A 19,449-nucleotide genomic window follows, 5' to 3' on the forward strand; every position below is an offset into this window, starting at 1 on the left:
ATGTTTTAATAGATGTCACTTTGTCCTATAATAGACACTATTTTATTTGGATTTATACACATTAGCTGATTTGATCCCAAAATAAAGGAGACTATCTCCTTTACAAAATTAGGACTAAAGTTCTAAGTAAGTGTCCTTTTACATTGTACCCAATTAAAAATGAGGGCTTATCATATACATAGTGCATACAAACAGACTACGGGCACAAATGTTTTAACAGTTGTCACACAGGTGTCAGCACTGTTTCCAGAGGTTGTGATGCCTTATGGGCATAGGGATGGATGGGCAGATGTAGGCATGACATGTGGGCTATAACCAGGATCCAATAGTGTCTGGAGATCTGTGATTTCTGATCCAGTGAGACAGGAGGAATCCTAGCACCAGGCTCCTCCCACCGTGGTGCTCTTTTTGCTGCCTTCACCATCATGATGAATTTCACCCTTTCCACCTATGAGCCAGCATAAATCCTTCTTCCTTAAAGTTGCTTCAGTCAGCTATTTTGTATAACAGGTAAGAAAAGTAACTAGCATGTCTAATGCTCCTTAATCTGGTCCCCCAAACTGCAGGAAAGTCTACACGTCTGCATGTAAGAAACTGAGGAAACCCTTCTCCCAGTTGGTTTTGATTGGTAAATAAAGTTGTCAGTGGCCAATGACTAGGCATAGAGACACAGATAGGACTTTTAGGATTTCTAGGCAAGGGACTATCTTCCTTAACAAGTATTAGGTGCTGTGTATTGTTTCATGTGTTGAATTCAATATGCTGTGGTGGTTTAGCTATAGGATTGTGTGACTGATAGTGAGCCCCACCAGCATCTCAGATTAACTACACTGTACTGTTAATCTTAAGCCTGGAAACAGCTCAATTTCAAAACAAAATGTCCAGTTTCTATTGAATGTATATTGCTTTCAAGTCTTAGAAAAGTTGTAAAATTATCAGCCCAAACTGTATAAATTGAGGATGATGGTCTATATTTATGAATGGTAGAGAAAGAACCTTTTTGAGATGTACATTCTGGTTTAAACAGGTCAATGTTTAAAACTCCACACTGATATATTTGCTATACATCATCACACACTAGTGTCAATCTTTTTTAAAGAACAATAAATTTGTGGAATTATATATGTAGTTATTGTTTTGTTCCTTTGAGAACAATGTATATTTTGGGCATCATGCTGATCATATTTTTGCCTTAAGACACACTTTCTAAGCTTTTCCTAAGGAAATCAAGAGATCTCTGTTCGGAAAAGAAAGAGCAAAAACCCCTCAAAATATCAGAGCTTTACTCTATGACCTATGGATACCATGGCTTTTAAACACACACACACACACACACACACACACACACACCTGTGTTAGACAGACACATGATGCAACTCCAGCTTGGATCTTTCTGCTCAGTGTTATGTCATTGGCCTTTGCCAAATATTAGCTGTCTTGAGCCTCCTGCCTTCATCTACAGGTGGATAGAAAAGGTGACTTTGAAACAAACCTTGCCATTTGAAAAATTCTCCTAGACAAACCTGTCATAAATAATTATGTTCTTATGTTTATTTCTTTTAGGCTGTGACTCCCCTTCTCTCAGATGTATTTAATCCTTCAATATCAGAAAGAGAGTAAGGATGATGAATTTTCAGTCCAACAACCCCTCTCTTTGAATTCTGATTTCACCCTTTTAACCATGTAAGATTTTAGAGATCCAAACATCCATTTGTCTATATAGAATTCCAACTCTAAGTCAGATAGTACAGGGAAGATTTTGTTCTGAAATATTCACCAAATTGAAGTAACATACAACCAAATATCACCTTATCATATTATAAATAAATGAGCTTTCCTTGGTATCCAGGAAGAACTGATCCTCAACTCCTGGAATGATAACCTAAAATCATAGATGCTAAGTTTACATAAAATTTACATGTAATTCACAGGTCTTTTAAGTTAACTTTAGTTTTCTTCTGGTACACAAAACAATACTAGGCATAGTAGTTATAGAATAATAGCTAAGAAAGCCTGTGAACTCTGTCCTCACAGCTGTGAGAGACCTCATGGCATCCTCCGTGTCAGCAGCTGCCCATTCTCATCCCACAGTACTTTAATTTACAAATATTGAACCCGTGGATGCTGATGGACCACTCTATTCTAAAGTAAAATACAGGGATTGAAGTTCATCCTTCTTGTTTGGGAATAATAGCTTCACATTTTCTAAGTGACAGACATGCTAAATGCTTACTAGATGGAGGCAACTGTGAACCTAAATGACAAACCAATGTCAGCATGACTATAGCATCCTAGCCCATTCTAGCACATCTGCCCAGCTTTTCTGCCCTCTCCTACATTGTGTATTGTTTGAAGACTCCCATTCATTATCTTCCAATCACATAAAAGGTTTTAAATAAGTTTTCATCATTTCAAAGTTGATATGTTGTTGATTTTAATTCAAGGACTGGCATTTCTAATTTTCTTTTTAAATTACTAAGACAACATGATTAACTGGGATTCTCTATGATCAAATTCTGGTGCCTAGGTGTACAGAGCCATAATGGTGTCATGCCACTTGGTAGAAATTCAATATTGATCAAGGTGAACTTCCTCTCCCAGCCTTTGTTGAGCAAGGATTGTTGTGCTATTCAGGATCCTGCTTTACCTAGGGTGGAGCACTCAGAGTGAAGGTGAAGTTCATTGTTCCTCCAGGTCCATGAATTCCTGAATTAAGCTGGTGACCCACCTACCTGCCTGAGCAGTGGAGCCAAACCAGACCACTCCCCACCCCAGTCTGGGGGGAGGGGATCACCCAAATTCTTAAATTGTCAGGCCTTCCATTTAACTTGGGCCTTGATCAGCAATTAGTTTGTCTTGGGCTCCATTCTTTTCACCGGCCCCCATCTATCCCCAGCTTCTCTTCCAGGGATCCAGTTCACAGTAGCTGCTGGCAACTACAGAATGGCGCCCAACATGGGGCTGGATGAAAGAAGATCTCCCGAGGTGACCCTGTCTTTGCGAAACTTCGCAAAAAAACGGAAAAAGATGGTATCCTGCACGGTGAACAAACTATAGGTGCTAAAGGATACGGACTAAGTGAAGCAATGTTGACTCAACATTTAACCTGCTTAGGAGTAAACAGTGGAGAATGGCATGGGAACTTGATAGGCATTTGTCCACAGCCTTTAAGAGCTGATTCAAGCAAAAAGGAAAAGGGTTTTAAAATAGGTGTATGTCTGCAGCCTTCAAGAGCTGCTTCAGGAAGGTTTGAAAAATGAGAAAGAAAGAGAGAAGGAAAATGGATTCTAAAATTCTCCTAGGGAAAAGTAAAAATATAGAGATGCCCTGTTTCCTTTGTGGATCCTACTAGAGATATTCTTAATACTGTACAGTATGCTTCCCTCTCTGATGTTTTGTCCTTGGTGCACCAATTGTCCACGTGTCAATTTGTGTCTGTCTTTGGTTGTTTGAATGACTGTCATTCTGTGTTTCATGTTGAAAAGAAAAAAAAAATGGTAAAATTTTCATCTACTGGCGGTTTATCTCTGAATCTAGCCACAGTTTATACAGCGAAGGCTGATTAAAATGGAGTCAAATGAGTCAAATATGGCTGACGATCGTAGCCAACTTAAGGCTGCTTTTTAAAGAGACAGCAGCCTCAAATCCCAGGACAAGTGGCTTAATGGTTATTTCTCCTAGAAAAAAATCTCTACAATTGTGTTTTGGGGTTCAAAGTGCTTTTTAATCTCTCAAAATTACAGCTAGAAAAAGGAAAAATTTGTTTGGTTTAAGTTTATGAGATTCATGCAATTAATTGCTTTATTCTTGTTTATAATTGGTCCTAAAAGTATAAATATGTTTTACATGTCTTCACTATAGAGTATTGGCTTATAAGTTATTGTGCATGATTTAAAAGATATAATGTTGGTAACAAAAGATTAGTTTAAAACTAATAGCTCAGAGTTGTAGCCATCTTAAACAGCAACACCTAGGGAAAGTAAAATATTCCAAATTTAAGTCAGAGCCTGCAGACTGAATGCACACAGGCAGTTTCAGTGAGATCATGAAAGAGTCTCTAAGGCTAGTTAGTGAAGGCTTAAGTGCCTCCATCTCTCGTGGAATACCCGCATATTAACTTCAATCAGAGCTGGAAACAATAGCAATCAGACCAGTTTTCTTTCACACCCGTCTTCAGCACTTACTTTAATGGGCATTTAGTTTTATCCCTCTAATTATTGATTAGCTCATTCTCCAGAGTTAGTCGATGGTTCCTAAAGGAGGAACTGAAGTGAAAAAAAAAAAAAAAAAGCCCTTCCCACCCACAGGCATGCTTCACTTTCTAACATGCATTTGCTTTGGCCCCTGCCCCATCCTTGTGATAATATGAAAGACAGGATGTGGCCCATTGGCATCCCCATTCTGCTGTTAATGGATTTTCCAAAACCAACCTTTAGCCTGTGATCTGATGAGTCAGTCCAGCATATCAGGTTCCTTGTGACTGTGCACTTTACCAGGTTAGGACCTTTCACTAAGCTATGCTAGCCACTCTTCATTAAATTCCTAACAAATTGTTTCAGAATCAACTGTTCTAAAAATGCAAGTTGTTTAATAATTACAAAATGGAGATCCAGATACAGGAGTGTGATAATGAAACAAGCTCTTGCTTATCACTGACAATTTCCTTAGAGGAACAATTTGTCCAGCCAACCAGACTGGCACTGTGTCCTGACTTACAGCTTGGCTAGCCTTGAATTACTTTCTTTGATCTCTTCTATGGGAGGGGCAGTTGTCCCTAAGCACAGAGCAGATCATTGCTCACTGGAAAGATTGCTGAGATGGTCACCAGCTTTCCCTTCTGCACTTTAGGAAGAAGGTAGACCCCACTGATTGCCACAGCAAAGTCTCAGCCTGGCTCACAAAGATTTTACTGAACCAAGGCAGAGCATTTTGTTTTCCTAATGACACCAATCCCATTGCTAAAAAAAAAAAAAAAAAAAAAAAAAAAAAAAAAAAAAAAAAGATGTCCATAGGAGCTAAGTAGTCAAGGTTTCAATGTTAAAGAATCAAGAGTTTTTTTTTTTTTTTTTTTTTTAAACTGGCATCTACAGATTCATAGCCTTGAGTATAATTTGTATCTACATGGAGAAGGTATGGGCAGTACATGGGCTCTTAGTTTATGTCTTACTGTGTGTGTGTGTGTGTGTGGCTTATTTTTCTGTTTCTTTCAATTCTTTCTGGAGAGAGTAAAATGATATGGTGTGGATCTCTAGAAATCTTATATAAGTAAAAAGCATTCATTCTTCCCTTTTTAAATGGAGTGAACACCTTCTCTCTTCCTTCTAGGATCAGCTTGGAGGCTTCTGGATCACTTGTGACACAGAGCAATGGATGGCAATTGACTGAGTTTGGGTCTCTAGAAATCCATGAAGATGCACCAATGACTAAACCAATAGCTCCAGCCATCTACTTGTATACTCCTCTAATCCCACATTTTCTGTTATGCAATCACAAAGATTACAACAAGGGCATCACAACATACTCTGGAGAAGAGAAGCTGAGAAACTACATGAAGAAGAGTTAGTGTAGAATCTTCTGATTTATGATATATAGGAATAAATTCAAATGGACCAGCAACCCAAGCAAAAATACAAAACTATTATTCTACTGAAGAAAAATTGGCAAAAATAATGTCAATATATTGTGCTAGACAGTGATTCTCCAAAGAAAAATAATCAAAACATAAAATGAAATGCACCCGTGCAGTTTCAAATCATAATTTTGCAGAAAAAGTGGGTAAACAGGTAACCTACAAGGGAAAATGTTATATGGTTAGTCTGATAAATATATTTGATTTCCAGATTTTATAAGGGATTAAAATAAAAAAAAATCTTCTAAATAATCTACTTTTAATGGAAATTATGTGAAAAACTATAGCTTTTGATATGTAAATAGCCATCAAGAATATAAAACTATGTTGATGTTGCTGGCTATTAAATAAATTCCAAACAAAATAATGATTAACAGATAATCTCCTATTATAGTCCTAATGGTTATTAACAACAACAACAACAAAAACGCCTCCAGAATGTTAAAAAGTGCTGTTAGGACTGTGGGAGAAACAAATCTTTACATATTTTAGTGGGAATCTGATATCACATTATGCAAAATAGCATAAAGATCTATCTAATATCTATATCTATATGTCTATATCTATATATAAAACCTATATACCTATATCTGATTCTGAGCATACAACCAAATGAAACAAAATAATTTAAGCAAAGTTGTTACATTCAACTCTTAATTATTTTTGAATTATTCATATTAACCAATATATTAAACTCACTCAAGTACCCATCAGGGAATAAAAGAACAAAGGATATAATGTGATCAAGGTGTAATCATGATATTGAAGGAAATTATGCTTTATGGATGTGGAGAATGGATTCAGAGAGAATCCCACAAAGACTATCCTTGTTCTCTGTTTATCTGGCTCTTTTGTTCTATGTTACATTCTGAGACCTTGTCCTTGAAGACCCTGATGTAATTTTGTGCCTATACTACTGTAATCTGAACCCTTAGTCTCCACAAACCCCACAAAGTTCTAAACCTAAGATCCATGGCTATCTGAAATATGGCTATGTTGTGGTTCCATAAATATTTTAATATTTGTGGCCACAGGGATTGTAGCTGAGCTGATAAGGTGTGGACAGTAACAGGGTCATGTGATTGCCAGTTAGTCCAGTGGAAGGAATGATATAACCCTCAGGTTTGCTCACTCCATCTTTTTTCATCTTATGTTACGGAGATTTAAAGCTTAATGATTTCTCAATGGCTACTGAGCAATAATATTTTTCAAAGTAGACTTGGAAGGCACATATATATTTTACATGTGTGTTCAGATGAAGATTATGAAGGCTTTCTGGTTCTTGTTACTAGTCAGTATTTGCCATTTCACTATTACCTTTATAATAAATAGTGGCACAGTGGAACACTAATCCCCACCACACTAATCCTGCAGCCACAGGCTTTGCAATGCCAATCTTATGAGCTATTAACACTGTCAAGTTGAGTAAATTATTTAACCTTGCTTTTCTTCTACTTTATTATCACCCGTAATCCAGCTAGTAAACAGAACCTTCTTTTGCCCCCTTTATTAGCTACAGTACAACCAACTTGAGATAAATCAGGCTATCACTAAAATTGACCATGATTGATAAATTCTAAGTTTATGACTGATATCTTCAGGGTATCTTTGTGTCTTGGTATTCTTGTGTATATATTTATATGGCACCTAGATGTAGATGTTTGGTATCTCCTTCAATGTTTCTTTGTGATACACTTTGATACACGGTGTCCCACTGAATCTGGTGCTCACTGCTTAGCTAGATCAGCTGGTTAGTAAGCCCAGCAAAGCCTATGTCTCTGCACCCCTCACTCTGGTCTTAGAGACATTTGTCACAAATTCTGTCATTTTTTCTGAATCTTTTAAATTATTTTTATTTAATTTTGTCAAATTAGTCACATAAAATAGTACTGTAATTTATAATAGTTACTATTAAAAACAAAAAATGCCATGAGGCATTCTAACAATTTAAAAGTTTGTGGTTCAATAAGTTGCAGTGTTTGCTAAAGAGCTTTATAATTTCAAATGTTATTTCATTTGTATAATACTTTTGAGTATGTAGGATGTAGACAATTCTCTAAATGAAAGTTATTAATTGAAATAAAAATTGAATTTTCATCTAATCCATTTTTGTTGACTAGTCCATATAAGCTAGTGATATTACAAATAAAATACTTTTGTGTGAGTGGTAATGTACTAACTCAGACCCTCAAACTTGTACAGTAAGTATTTTATACATTGGGCCATGTCCATAACAAAAGAAAAATGGTGGACAACAGAAAATTTGGCCAGCGCCCAAGCAGCCATGTTTTCACGACTTTCAGTTTTTCATTGACCGTGTAGTGGGTGAGCTCATAACATAAAAGTGAGAAACGAAGACTCCTGTGGGTGCTGGGCAGCTTACCTTGTCCCCCTCTTCCACATGGCAGATGACCTCCTCGGTTGCAGGGTTAAGGACAGGAAATTTCTTGCCACTCACTGAATTGTGCCATTCATTGTTTATGAAAATCTGTGGTGATAGAGAGAAGTAAACAAAGGCACTTAAATATGCTACAGATTAGAGGATATTTTTAAACTAGTGTTGAAGTACTATATGACATCTACTGGTTGCATAACTTGCCCTATCTCAAAATGTCCACCATTTGTTGTATTTATCACGTAACAAACATATACACTCTATTGTGCATACTAAAGCAAAAAAAAAAAAAAAAAAAAAGAAAAGAAAAGAAAAGAAAGAAAGAAAAAACTGTATCAGGTGGTTCTTCACCTTGACCTGTGGTCCCACAGTCCCTCCCCTCTCTGGTCTCCCAATTCACTGCCTTAGTCACCAAGTCCCTGCCTGCTTCCCCTTCCTTCATAAGTTTCTCAGCTAGATCCACACCATTTTTTCTTATACTTCAAACTAGTTTGAGCAGCATCTCCTCATGACCTGTTCACTAGTTGCTCCAACTAAATATAATTTCTTTTGTTCCAAAGTAATGCACCAATCTCCAACTACGAAATTAGTAGGCTCTGCTCTGTATTAAAGTTAGAGACACACAACCTGTAAGGTTGAAACCAGCCAGTCATTATAATCAGCCTTAACAATTAGCATAGAATTCACTCACTTTGAACAATTCTACCTTATTTCTGCCATAGGAATTGCATTGTACCTCGGATTTTTGATGGGTAAACTAAGAGGTCAAATATCTCTGAATATGTAGATCGACTCACAATTCCATGCCCTATGTTGACAACTGTAATTTCACTTAAAAATAGCTCAACACTAAGCTAACCGCCCTTTGTTATATTGTTAGCTTAACCAACTAGTTTCTGCTTAAGTTTACATCCTTAGCTCACTGAGTTCTTAGTGTTATGCCTGCCACGGCAGACTTCTGGCCCATGATCTCTTTTGGTTCAAGAGTCATTACAATATATTTCTTGTCATTTTGATATTAGAATCATGCATCTAAACTGAACACTGCTCCTTTAACCTAAATGCAGTAGATGCCTGAGAAATGAGTCAAACTAGAATTATTGAAGTTTATCTGGTATGCTTTAGAAAACTGGAGCGATAAACTGTGAGCAGCCAGGGCTTGGCATGACTCAGACTTTACCTTTAATATTAAAGACAACTGTGAATCCAGTGTCTGTTTAGTTTAGTTATATATAAGCAAATCCTGTATGACCACTTTAAATTGCTTATTGAGTTGTTTTCTTTGGAAATTTTATGAGTACAAAATGTATCCCGATTAGCGCAATGGCTCACTTCTCTAATGCTTCATCATCTCCGTTAATCCTCCCAAGCTCTCTGTGCACCCTTTCTTACATCCATGTCACATTATTTCATTGTTTATTTATTTGAAGTGTGAATTTAGTGAGGATCAACTGTATGACCAAGGGTTTGGAAATATCCATTAGAAGCCTGGTGGGATGACCATTGTGTATACAAGTGAAAATGATGACTACCCCACCTCCTATCCCCAGAATCCATCGGTATTCTGTAGTTCACTAGAGAAGCAAGGGACAAGTAAGCCCCTCCCTGATCTATGATCTGTTCATAGGCACAATTTCATGTTGTCTCATAAAGCTACAGCCACTATTGCATCATGGTTTGCTTTGGCTGTGCCATGCAAAAATGGTCACAGAAAATCAAAAAATCACTCTGTAAAATAATGACCAAATATGCATGAAAAAATGCTGTGAGAAAAATGGAAAGTATATTAAGTGTAGCCCTGATCCTGGAGGTTCATACTCTAAAAAGAGTGGATTTCTAATCAATATCAGCCAGTAAACTTAAAAGTCAAATACCCAAAGTATATTTTGATCAATAAATTTCATTTCAAGACATGTGAAAGAGAGGGGTATGGGATTGGGACAATATAGACAAATTATGAACAAAGCATGGGCCAATTTTAAGATATAGCACAGCAAGGGCTCCACTAGAATCAAATAGAAATGAAGTCGGCATCTCACAGACTCTGATGCCCAGAGAGAAGACCCAAAAGGTTGTTTTAGGAAATAATTCAAACAGCCACTAATGATACCAACTGGAGTTGTCAAATCTAGAACTCTTCCAGAGGCCACTTCAGCAACCAACAATGAGGCACAAGGTCAGAGAATAGCAACAAGCAGCATAGCCCCCAAATATGACTCAGTAGTCCTATAGTAATAAATTACCTGCATTGCCTTGCATAGTCCTATAGTAATAAATTACATACATACACTTCAGGATTAAGACAGAACTCAATATAGACTATATGATATCATTCTCTTCCTCATAGTTATTAGTTATAGTGAATTAATTTCTCCCTTTTTTCTGTTTCCCTCTCTGTTCTCTTTTACTGTCTCTGTCTCTCTCCTATTTAAGTTTCTAAGATTTATGCTTTTATTGCCTTCTAGCTCTTTGTAAGAACAAATATATTTAAATATCCGCCCTTCCCATAATTATATTAAATGGATAATCTAGTGCAACCAATGTTGATTACAGTAATTATTAAACCCATTTGAGGCCTATTGAATATTCTCTCATGGAGAGAACAAAATGTTCCATTTGCTGTTTGTTGTTGTCAATTTAGGGGACAGGAATCATACTATTAAAACAAAATATTTTGTCACAGTAAACCATTAACTATATTCTAATTATAAATACACTTGAGGCGTTTTAGAATACAATGCACAATAGACATTAACACTGAGCTACAGAAACCACTGGAATTTTAAAGGTATCATTTGTAATCTTAGATTACAAATATAAATTCAAGGATTTATATTTTAGTATTGTTTTTATTTCATAAAGAAATAAGAGTTTGGAGGGAGCTTAAACTAGACTTCTCTGTTTTGTACTTTCCATATATCAAATTTAAAATGATGTACATACTTCTGTCCAATTTGCCAGGCATATGATAGTGTACCAGATTATAACTGTTATATAAATCAGTGATCACTGCTCAGTGGTCAGTGTAAGTTATTAAGTCTTCATATATTTGATGAAAAACAATTCTAAATACAGTTTTTCTAACATTCTGGTTTCTCTTTAGATCATATCAAGTATTTTTTCTTCTACTACATGAGAAATGTCTTCAAAATATTTCTGATTTAGATTAAAATAGGTTTATTAATAGACATAGTAAATGACTTCTCTTATCTGTTGATAAAAATTTGGTTGTCTATCAGTTCTCAACTCCCTCCAACAAAGTGTCCTAAATTCAAATTATCTCTGCACAATGACAACCCAGTTATCAGCTCAAGGTCCTTATAATTTGAGTCAGTAGTTTCATAGTTGCCAAAAATGTACACATATTAAAATTTCAAAGCACAAAGTGTTTTAAGATATTCCAACTATGAAAAAAGCTAAATTCATTCCTCACCAGATCACCTGTGTGCATTGCCAACTCTGAAAGCCAGAGTCACAGCTTGGTGATTGATAGGTCGCAATGATAACATTTAACATACATGGGATGACAGATACCATAAAGTGTACCTTTTCTCATTTTTAACTATCTGAAAATGTACCAAGACTGTGGGAAAGATTGAAAATAGGAGATGATAGACAGGGTGGAGTAGACATTAGGAGATAGAACATGTCAAGTGGTGTTTTAAATATTAAAAATAATCAAGGCTAGGCTTCTCAATACTGTTTTGAAGCTAGGTCTTGAGGAAACAAAACAAAATATTGTGAATTAAAATTGGAAAGGGAAAGGAAACAAAACAGGAAATAATATATGGTAGGAAACTATCTGCAACCCAGGTTGTGGAAACAAAATGAGAGTGGCCAAAGGAATAGGAAAGAAGACAGATTTTGTGATATGTCTGCTGTACATTATTCCCCGACTAGTAGTGTGACTGCATAGTCATTTGCCCTGGTATTAAAGCCTCGCCAGACTAGGACAAATAAACGTGCTGCTGCATTTATGTTGAGGTACATCGTCACTAAGTCCAATAGATTACAAAATGACATTGGTACATTTTATATGCCCTGAATCAGAATTAATCTTTACAAGTATTAAAATCTTGTGTGTATATTTTCTTTTTAGTAGTATTAGGTCCTCTTCCTAGTAATATAGAGCAGAGTTATTGGTTCAGATTGGACTGCTCTTCAAATGGGTTCCCCACACTCTCTAAATGCTTCTTACACAGCCCTCTTATTCTGAAAAGGAGCAAGGGAAAAATTCAATAGGTATCATCTATGTTTGAAAAGCCAAGTAAACATACAGTCCTTATGAAATGAAGACAATAACTTTCAAAGGGTCTGTGCTATTTACTTTAGAATTTGTGCTGAGGAGATACTCTTGAAAGAGATTGGAATGCCGCTATCATTAGCAGTCAGGGAGAATAGGATGCCATATAGAAACTTGTCACCTAAAATGGTATAATTCATAATCTCTATATTCTGGTTTTGTATGTTAAGAGAACTGGATAACTTTGAAGAAGTCAACATGTTCTCTGAGCTTAGCTTCCTAGGTTTGTAAATAGGAATATTTACAATACATATAGTAATGACAATAAATATAGTTAATATTTTGTAGTTCCTTTCTACTAGTTACTTATTAATCTCAAATGAGATAAACAGTTGAAATCAGTTTCTCAGTGCTATGTAATAAAGTAAGAATTTCTCCAGGATTGGAAGCTGAACAATTTCAGGGTTCTGGGATTCATGTTGGAGAGGATAGATCAGGAAGGTAACACATAAGAAGTGTTAGACACTGCCTGGTTTTCACAAATTAGGGTTTTAGTTCTTATACCCACTTGCCCAGCTAGCATCTTTATTAATTGCTAATTCATAGACAGAAAACCTTGAATACAAATAGATTGGAAGTCCAGTCAAGGTTAGGTTATGAAATACGTATGAACTCTGGAAATTGAATTCAGGTCCGTGTAGTTAAGCAACTATATCTCATAGAAATTCACCTAATTTTCCAAGCTCTGAGAAAATATAGCTTTAGTTAGAATTTAGAAATGATTTCTCCAAATAAAAGTAGCCATGGCACAGTTAGTTTTATTTCAAAGGTAGCTCTTCCCTCCTTTAAGCATCTTTAAGATTTGCTCCAGACTCCATCAGCCAGTGTGGTCCAAAAAGGCAACCCCAGAGCCCACATTTTTCCCTTTAACATATACCTTCAGCTTTCTTCCTGCAAGTATGTTTCAGAATTTTCTGTTTAATGGATTCTAGCTGCTTATTTGCTACCCTATAATTCCATTAAGAATGTAATTTCTTGAGACAATAGTTATGTTAATATTCTAATAGTACATTCTAATATTGCAGAACTAACTAATAACTAATATTCCAATATTGAGGAACAATCACACAGCAAATTCATTAAATAAAGGGAAAGGGGAAATTGAAGAAATAGAGAGAGAATGGGAAAAATTAAGTGAGGCAGGGAGTATTGCTTGAAATCTTGAGTGGACTGGGTTGGTAAACTGTAAGAATTTTAAGAGACATAGAAAAGGTGGGGGTAGCTAAAAGAATTTCTATATTACAGCCTGTGTCTAGCACAGAAATTTCAATTATTTATAATTTTTGTACAAAAGTATGAACATATACAACATACAAAGAGAGATGAGAGGGAGAGGGAGAGACAGAGACAGAGATTAATGAAACTAGACATCTAAGAACAAAATCACCTGCTGAAACTAAAATTTAACCCACAGGACTTGAAGTAACACAGTTCACATGGAAAGTGTACACCTGTGTCTCAACCCCTTCCTCACAGTCTCTCCTTGCCCAGACCTGTTTTGTTTTTTGTTTTGTTTTGTATTGTTTTCAGTCTAGTGAACAAAACTGTGTCTGCCCTCTCTATTCTCTCCTTTTGCTCAAAACTGGAAGCCAATGTCTTCCTGTGGGCTGAAAGGAGCATCCAGAACAGTTCAGTCACCATCCTCCAGGATTCAGGAATGGGCGAGTCAAAGTGAAAACTGCAGCGTGTGAATTCTACGTTCCTAAGCCATGGTGGGGGCCATGTTAGCACGCGGTGATAGGCAGCAAGCATTCAAGGTCTTGAGTTACCATTTACAAGCTGTGAGAGTTTATGTTCCTCGACCCCTTTTGTCCCCCTGCCTATATAAAACAATGCAGAGCTCCAATAAGCTGTTGTGAGTCAATAAATGAAAATATTGTAAAAATCTCTGGTTGCAATTATTTACTGTGCATATGAAATATCACTAGGGGATGGAAATATTGTCTGTGCATGAAAGAGGTATAAATGAAGGAGTTAAATTTAATAATTATTGTAAGTATCAATGATCTTTGTGGAAACATTTATCTTCTTGAATTTCTTAATTATCTATTTTTAAAGCAAGGTGTGTGGTGAATTGAGAAAGAAAAATTGGAGTGAGGAAAAATCCTACAAGAGAAAAATCTTCAGACTCTGAAAGCTTGGGTAGTAAACCTTGGAACTTTACTCTGGTGATGAGGTAGAGCAATACTACTAAGATAGACTAACAGAAAAAGTATGAGAAAATGAGAGGAGATTGACCCTGTGGGAACAGAACTTTTAAAGGGTTCAAACAAATACACAGGATTAGTATTGGTAATGTTAGAGACTCCCCATAAGCCAGGGCCTGCATCAACTGCTCCTTACCAATTAAATGTGGAGACAGTGTGCACGTCCTCAGGAAATGGGACTCCTCATTAGCCTGTAGTAATTGTAAGAAAGCAGAAGCTGGTGGAGGTGATAGTGTTGGTAAGGGGTCCTCTAACTTTCAGGGGAGCTCTTCTTGCAAAAAGCTCCTTAGCAGGGATGGAGGTGACCTCTGGCATTTACTCAGAACTCCTAAGCGGGTAATGAAGAGAGGGCTATGATGGGGGCGTTTGCATTGCCTTACAAGATAATGCATCTATGGCATCAAAGAGGAATTAAACTAGAGAAGTCCTAAAAAGATACATCAATGAGTGCTTTGGTTGGAGAATAAAAACTCTGAAGAATAAGATTAGGCAGATATTTAGCTATAGTTGATATTCTTTTTATTTTAGTTATTAATTATTTTCTCTGTCCCCCGAAACACCAACTCGATTTCTGCAGTAATGAAATAAAAAAAAATCAGTAGGAAAAATAATAAAGAAATTGAGACAGTAGTAAGAAAAGGTAAGTTGGCATATACTTTTAATCCCTGACTTTTGTGGTTTGCAACCAGGAGCTGAGTTAGCAGCCATTGCTTTCCTGCCATCTAAGAGGACGAATCTAATACTTTTCTTCAGCAGGACACCGTAAAAAGAACGTTCACAGGCAAAGAGAAAGCTCCCCGTTGAGATTTAATTGCATACATAACTGGTGTCCTCCCAAGTGTGAAAATGCTGTAACCAGCACATCAAACGGTATAGTACTTACTGAGTAGAGCAGATGTATACAGAAGATAGGTGGAATATCAACACCCACCAAGTAGCATTGCTTACTGTTAACTAGAGAAGTATGTGAACACCAAACAAATCCAGTTCTTTGCTCTTAAATATTTGGGCCCATCGTCTAATGTCTTTGCATTGAAACTGAAGAGGTTTCAATCTGCAAACATCTGTCTGTGTTAAGGGATTACTGGTCCTGTGTTTGTATATGGGACTTAAAGCAATACCTCCTTTTTTCAAGTACTTTCATTTATATGCTTCCTTAATAAGTATTAAATGACTCAGTGCGGAAATAGTTAACTTTAAAAACTTCTTTGAGATTCATATACATACAAACACAAAAGCTCAGTAAAATTCGTGAAGAATACAAATAATAAATAACAATTAAGTAAAGAACAGAGGGGCATACCAACTACCCAAATCCATTTCCAGTCCAGATCATGTAAATGAAACTCTTCTTTATGGTTAAAATGTAATGATAGAATCAGTGCCAATAACTCCAATCTTTAGGAAACACTGGATGTATATATTTTGACAGGAATCTTTCCCAAATGAGAAGTGAGGCTGGGAGTTTCACATTTGGTTTGCACATACTTTTTTATCTGTAAGCTCTTGGAGGGAGATTGTGCCCTCCCCACAGTTTGCTGCTACCAGTTTGAGGGGGAGGAAGTAAAAGGAAAGAAAGAAGAAAAAGAAAACCTAAATCGAAAGGCATTTTCATTCTCATTATTCTCAAAATTTGGGCAATGAGGCTTCCTGTGTTTCTAGCAGCCCCTCGGTCAGAACTCCTCTCTGCAGACCTTGTCCTAAGGGAAGAGCCCATAAGCCAGGCAGCTCCCTCACTTCAGGTGCTTAGGAAAATGCAAAAGGCTTCAGGGATTCAAAGCCACACAAGAAGAGTGTGTAGAAGAAAATAAATGTACAATTTGGTCCATCAGCATCTAGGTTAGCACTTTTGGTTTTCATTAGCAAACACAGGATTCAATATAACTCGCCCCAGTGTTGAAAAGTTCATCTCTTACTTTACCCATTCCATTATTCCACCCAGCTAATTTTAGGTGGCTTTTCTAATGTGTGTGTGTGGGGGAGGGCGGGGGGGGTTGGCGGAGATTTCTTAAATCTCAAACCTAGGATGTGTGACAAACTAGGCATGAAACTACGAGGGAGGAAAAATTCAGAGAGCATCTCAGGACAACCCTAGCCTGATCATTTTCTGACTCTGCCTGCCTGAAAAATGTGAAGTCTTGGGTCTCTAAATATTTATCAGCTAACAAACACATGTGTTCTCCAACAGCAACAAACTTTCTTGGAGAGATAAATGTAGTTTCTATCTCAAAAATAACTCAAGTGTATTTGGGGGTTTTGGCAATAGCTTCCATGGGGTGATCACAGTCAAGTCTTCCAACCTTAACACTGTGTTATCAAGCATATGGTCTTGTAATACTGTTTCATTGTGCTACTTCTCCTTTAGAAATAACGGAAGAAAGGAAGGAAGGAAGAAAGAGAAAGAAAGAAAGAATAAAGGAATGGAAAAAAATCCCTATATGTCTTTTTCCTTTCCTTTTTCCCGTTTGTCTGCCTTACTATAAGTGCCCACTCCAGAGTTAATAGAACTAACTGCTCACAATGGTTCACTGCACTCTGGCCCAAGAACCTTGAATACAGAAGAAAACCCCGTTCACTTGGACATATGTCAAGAGATAAACGTATGTGATATTGTCTGATATGGTTTGGAACTCGCCCCTGAATCAGGCCACTAACTTTGCAAGCTTTTTGTCTTCCTGTTTGCAAAGAGCTCTTAGAGAGGCTTCAATTGACCTGGGCTTTAACCAGGCCCCCAGGAAAAGCCTAGCTCATAAGTGACTTACCTTGGTGTGTTGAATCTTCAAGTCGGCCAGCGGGGCAGGGACTGCAGGTTGTGCGGGGGAAGACATTGCTGGTTTGGCTCCTGGAACACAGGTGACAGGCTCAGCAAATTGCTTCTGAAAGAGCACTTGCTCCTTTTTATCTGCCTGCACTAAGGGTCATTTGCATATCGGGATATGATTGGATGGTCAGATCAGGGCAGGGCATGAAGGGCACAACTCACTTGTAACACCTAGGGCTGAAAACCTTTGCCTTTAAATGTAAATCCTTAAGGAACCTGCACCTCAGACTTGTAGTTCCCTCTGGAGACTGTTCACTATTTACAGATGAATTAATTTGCCAAGCCAAACCTGTGCTAAGGGTGTGTGTGCAGCTGCTTCAGACATTGGAAGTCAGTTCTTCTTCTTTTTTTTTTTTTTTCTTCTCTTGCTTTTTCTTGCTTTGTTATGCTGCTATGTAACTTTTTCTTCTTTAAGAGATTCGGGAACAAAGACATTGAAATGAACAGAAGTCTAAAGAGACCTCTACTCTCAGGAATAGCAGAGGAGCAGAGGACCACAATCTGCCTGACATGGCTACCAGCAAATCCATCCTTATCCTAGCAGATCAGGATGCTGTTAGGGAGAAAAGCCTTTTTTCTAGACTGTCCTTCCCAGCTCAAAAAAAAAAAATCACCAAACTCATGTTATATCAGAATCTTCAAACTGTCTTTGCACTTTCTGGTGGGAAAAAAAAAAACTGTGCGGGACTTCTAAGAGTTCTTTGTCACTTGCAGACCCTCATAGAGCATTATGCCGAAGTCATCTGTGAAAATTCATTGAAAGCGAAAGTAATGTCTGATTTGGGGAAGTGCCTGCACTTGGGAATCATCACTCTAAGCAGCGGAGAAGCAAAGAATGTAAATATCCCCCCCCTAAGTGTTTAAATTCTGAATGTTTTTAGCTGGGAACTTGGTAAAGGATAAATTTTAGCTGTAGCGTCTTTCCTTTTGAATACAATGCTTCTCTGTATTGAAGCTCCGGCACAAGATATGGAAGGAACACGATAACATTCTTAAGATGCTCTGGTTAATAAGAATTGGTGATTGCTTCTGCACAGTGAAATTGCCACCTCCCCTGTATGGGGACTTCGCTGGGGGAGGAACAGGGAGCTGGGGAACGTGTTTCTCTTTTCACCTTGACTGAGCTTCTCAGTTTATAAATACAGAGAAGAATACAGCGTATGGTCACAGACCTCGCGGGATAAAGCTGGACTTTCACCTCAGGCAAAGCACCCTGAGATGTTATTCCTCGTTTCCAGACTTTCCATGATAGCGATAATATGATCCCCACATGGGGTCAAATTCGGTTTGCGATCTTCCAGTGAGTCGTTACACAACATGGAAATTATGGTTAACCTTTTATTCATCCTAACAGGGAATAGTGAGCTTTTTCAGATGGGAAACATTTTCATCTTCCTGAATGTGTTCTACCCTAAATAAAATGAGCAATAGACAACAGGTACGTGAATGCTCATTTTTAATGGAATTATATGAGTAAAAATTAGGAGGCAAGACAAATCCATGGCACTGACTGTTTTTCTTCATTCTGCCGTCCTGGAATACATTGGTCATCTTGCTCCAGTCCGAATAGGGACATGTGGAACATGTGTTCTTCAAATACTCTCTCTCTCTCTCTCTCTCTCTCTCTCTCTCTCTCTCTCTCTCTCTCCCAACCCTCTTATTTTTTGGAAAAAAAAAAAGAATTGTTTTCTCATAATGCTTTTTGAGTTAAATGTTCAATTTCTCAACAGCAGTTACGTAACACACAGAGTGGTGCTCGGGCCAGTTCCCAAACAGCTGTGTTTTGCAGACTCACAGTTGTTTGTGGATTCAAAACAGGTTCATTTGATGTCTAGAAGGAAAAAAACACAGGCTGCACAGCATACTTGACATACCACCTTACTCTCTGAAAGGGCACACCATTCATTGAATTTTCTTGGATAATTATGCAATAATGTGCTCTTCAAACGAAGCATTATGCATGTAGCTAAAGGAAACTTGGGAGACAGTTACCATGCCTGTTCATTTAATTTCCCAACCAGTCCACCAGTCCTTCAAATTTACATTGTTGGCTGAACTGATCTTTTCTTCCCTGAAACCACACGCCTCAAAGAT

General features: G+C 37.4%; 1 protein-coding gene across 1 annotated transcript in view; it reads right to left on the reverse strand.

Annotated features, from left to right (window-relative positions):
- Nucleotides 1–17,414, reverse strand: part of LOC127689143 (aldehyde dehydrogenase 1A1) — a 43,943-nt gene extending 26,529 nt beyond the window's left edge. The window contains exons 1-2 of the mRNA XM_052188467.1: nt 17,297–17,414; nt 8,013–8,117 (exon numbers count right to left, since the gene is read on the reverse strand). Coding sequence (XP_052044427.1) covers nt 8,013–8,117; nt 17,297–17,362 — 171 coding nt within the window. The 5' untranslated portion in view covers nt 17,363–17,414. The remainder of the gene's footprint in view (nt 1–8,012; nt 8,118–17,296) is intronic.
- Nucleotides 17,415–19,449: the final 2,035 nt, after the last annotated feature.

The sequence above is a fragment of the Apodemus sylvaticus genome, chromosome 1, assembly GCF_947179515.1.
Source record: "Apodemus sylvaticus chromosome 1, mApoSyl1.1, whole genome shotgun sequence".
Classification (NCBI taxonomy): domain Eukaryota; kingdom Metazoa; phylum Chordata; class Mammalia; order Rodentia; family Muridae; genus Apodemus; species Apodemus sylvaticus.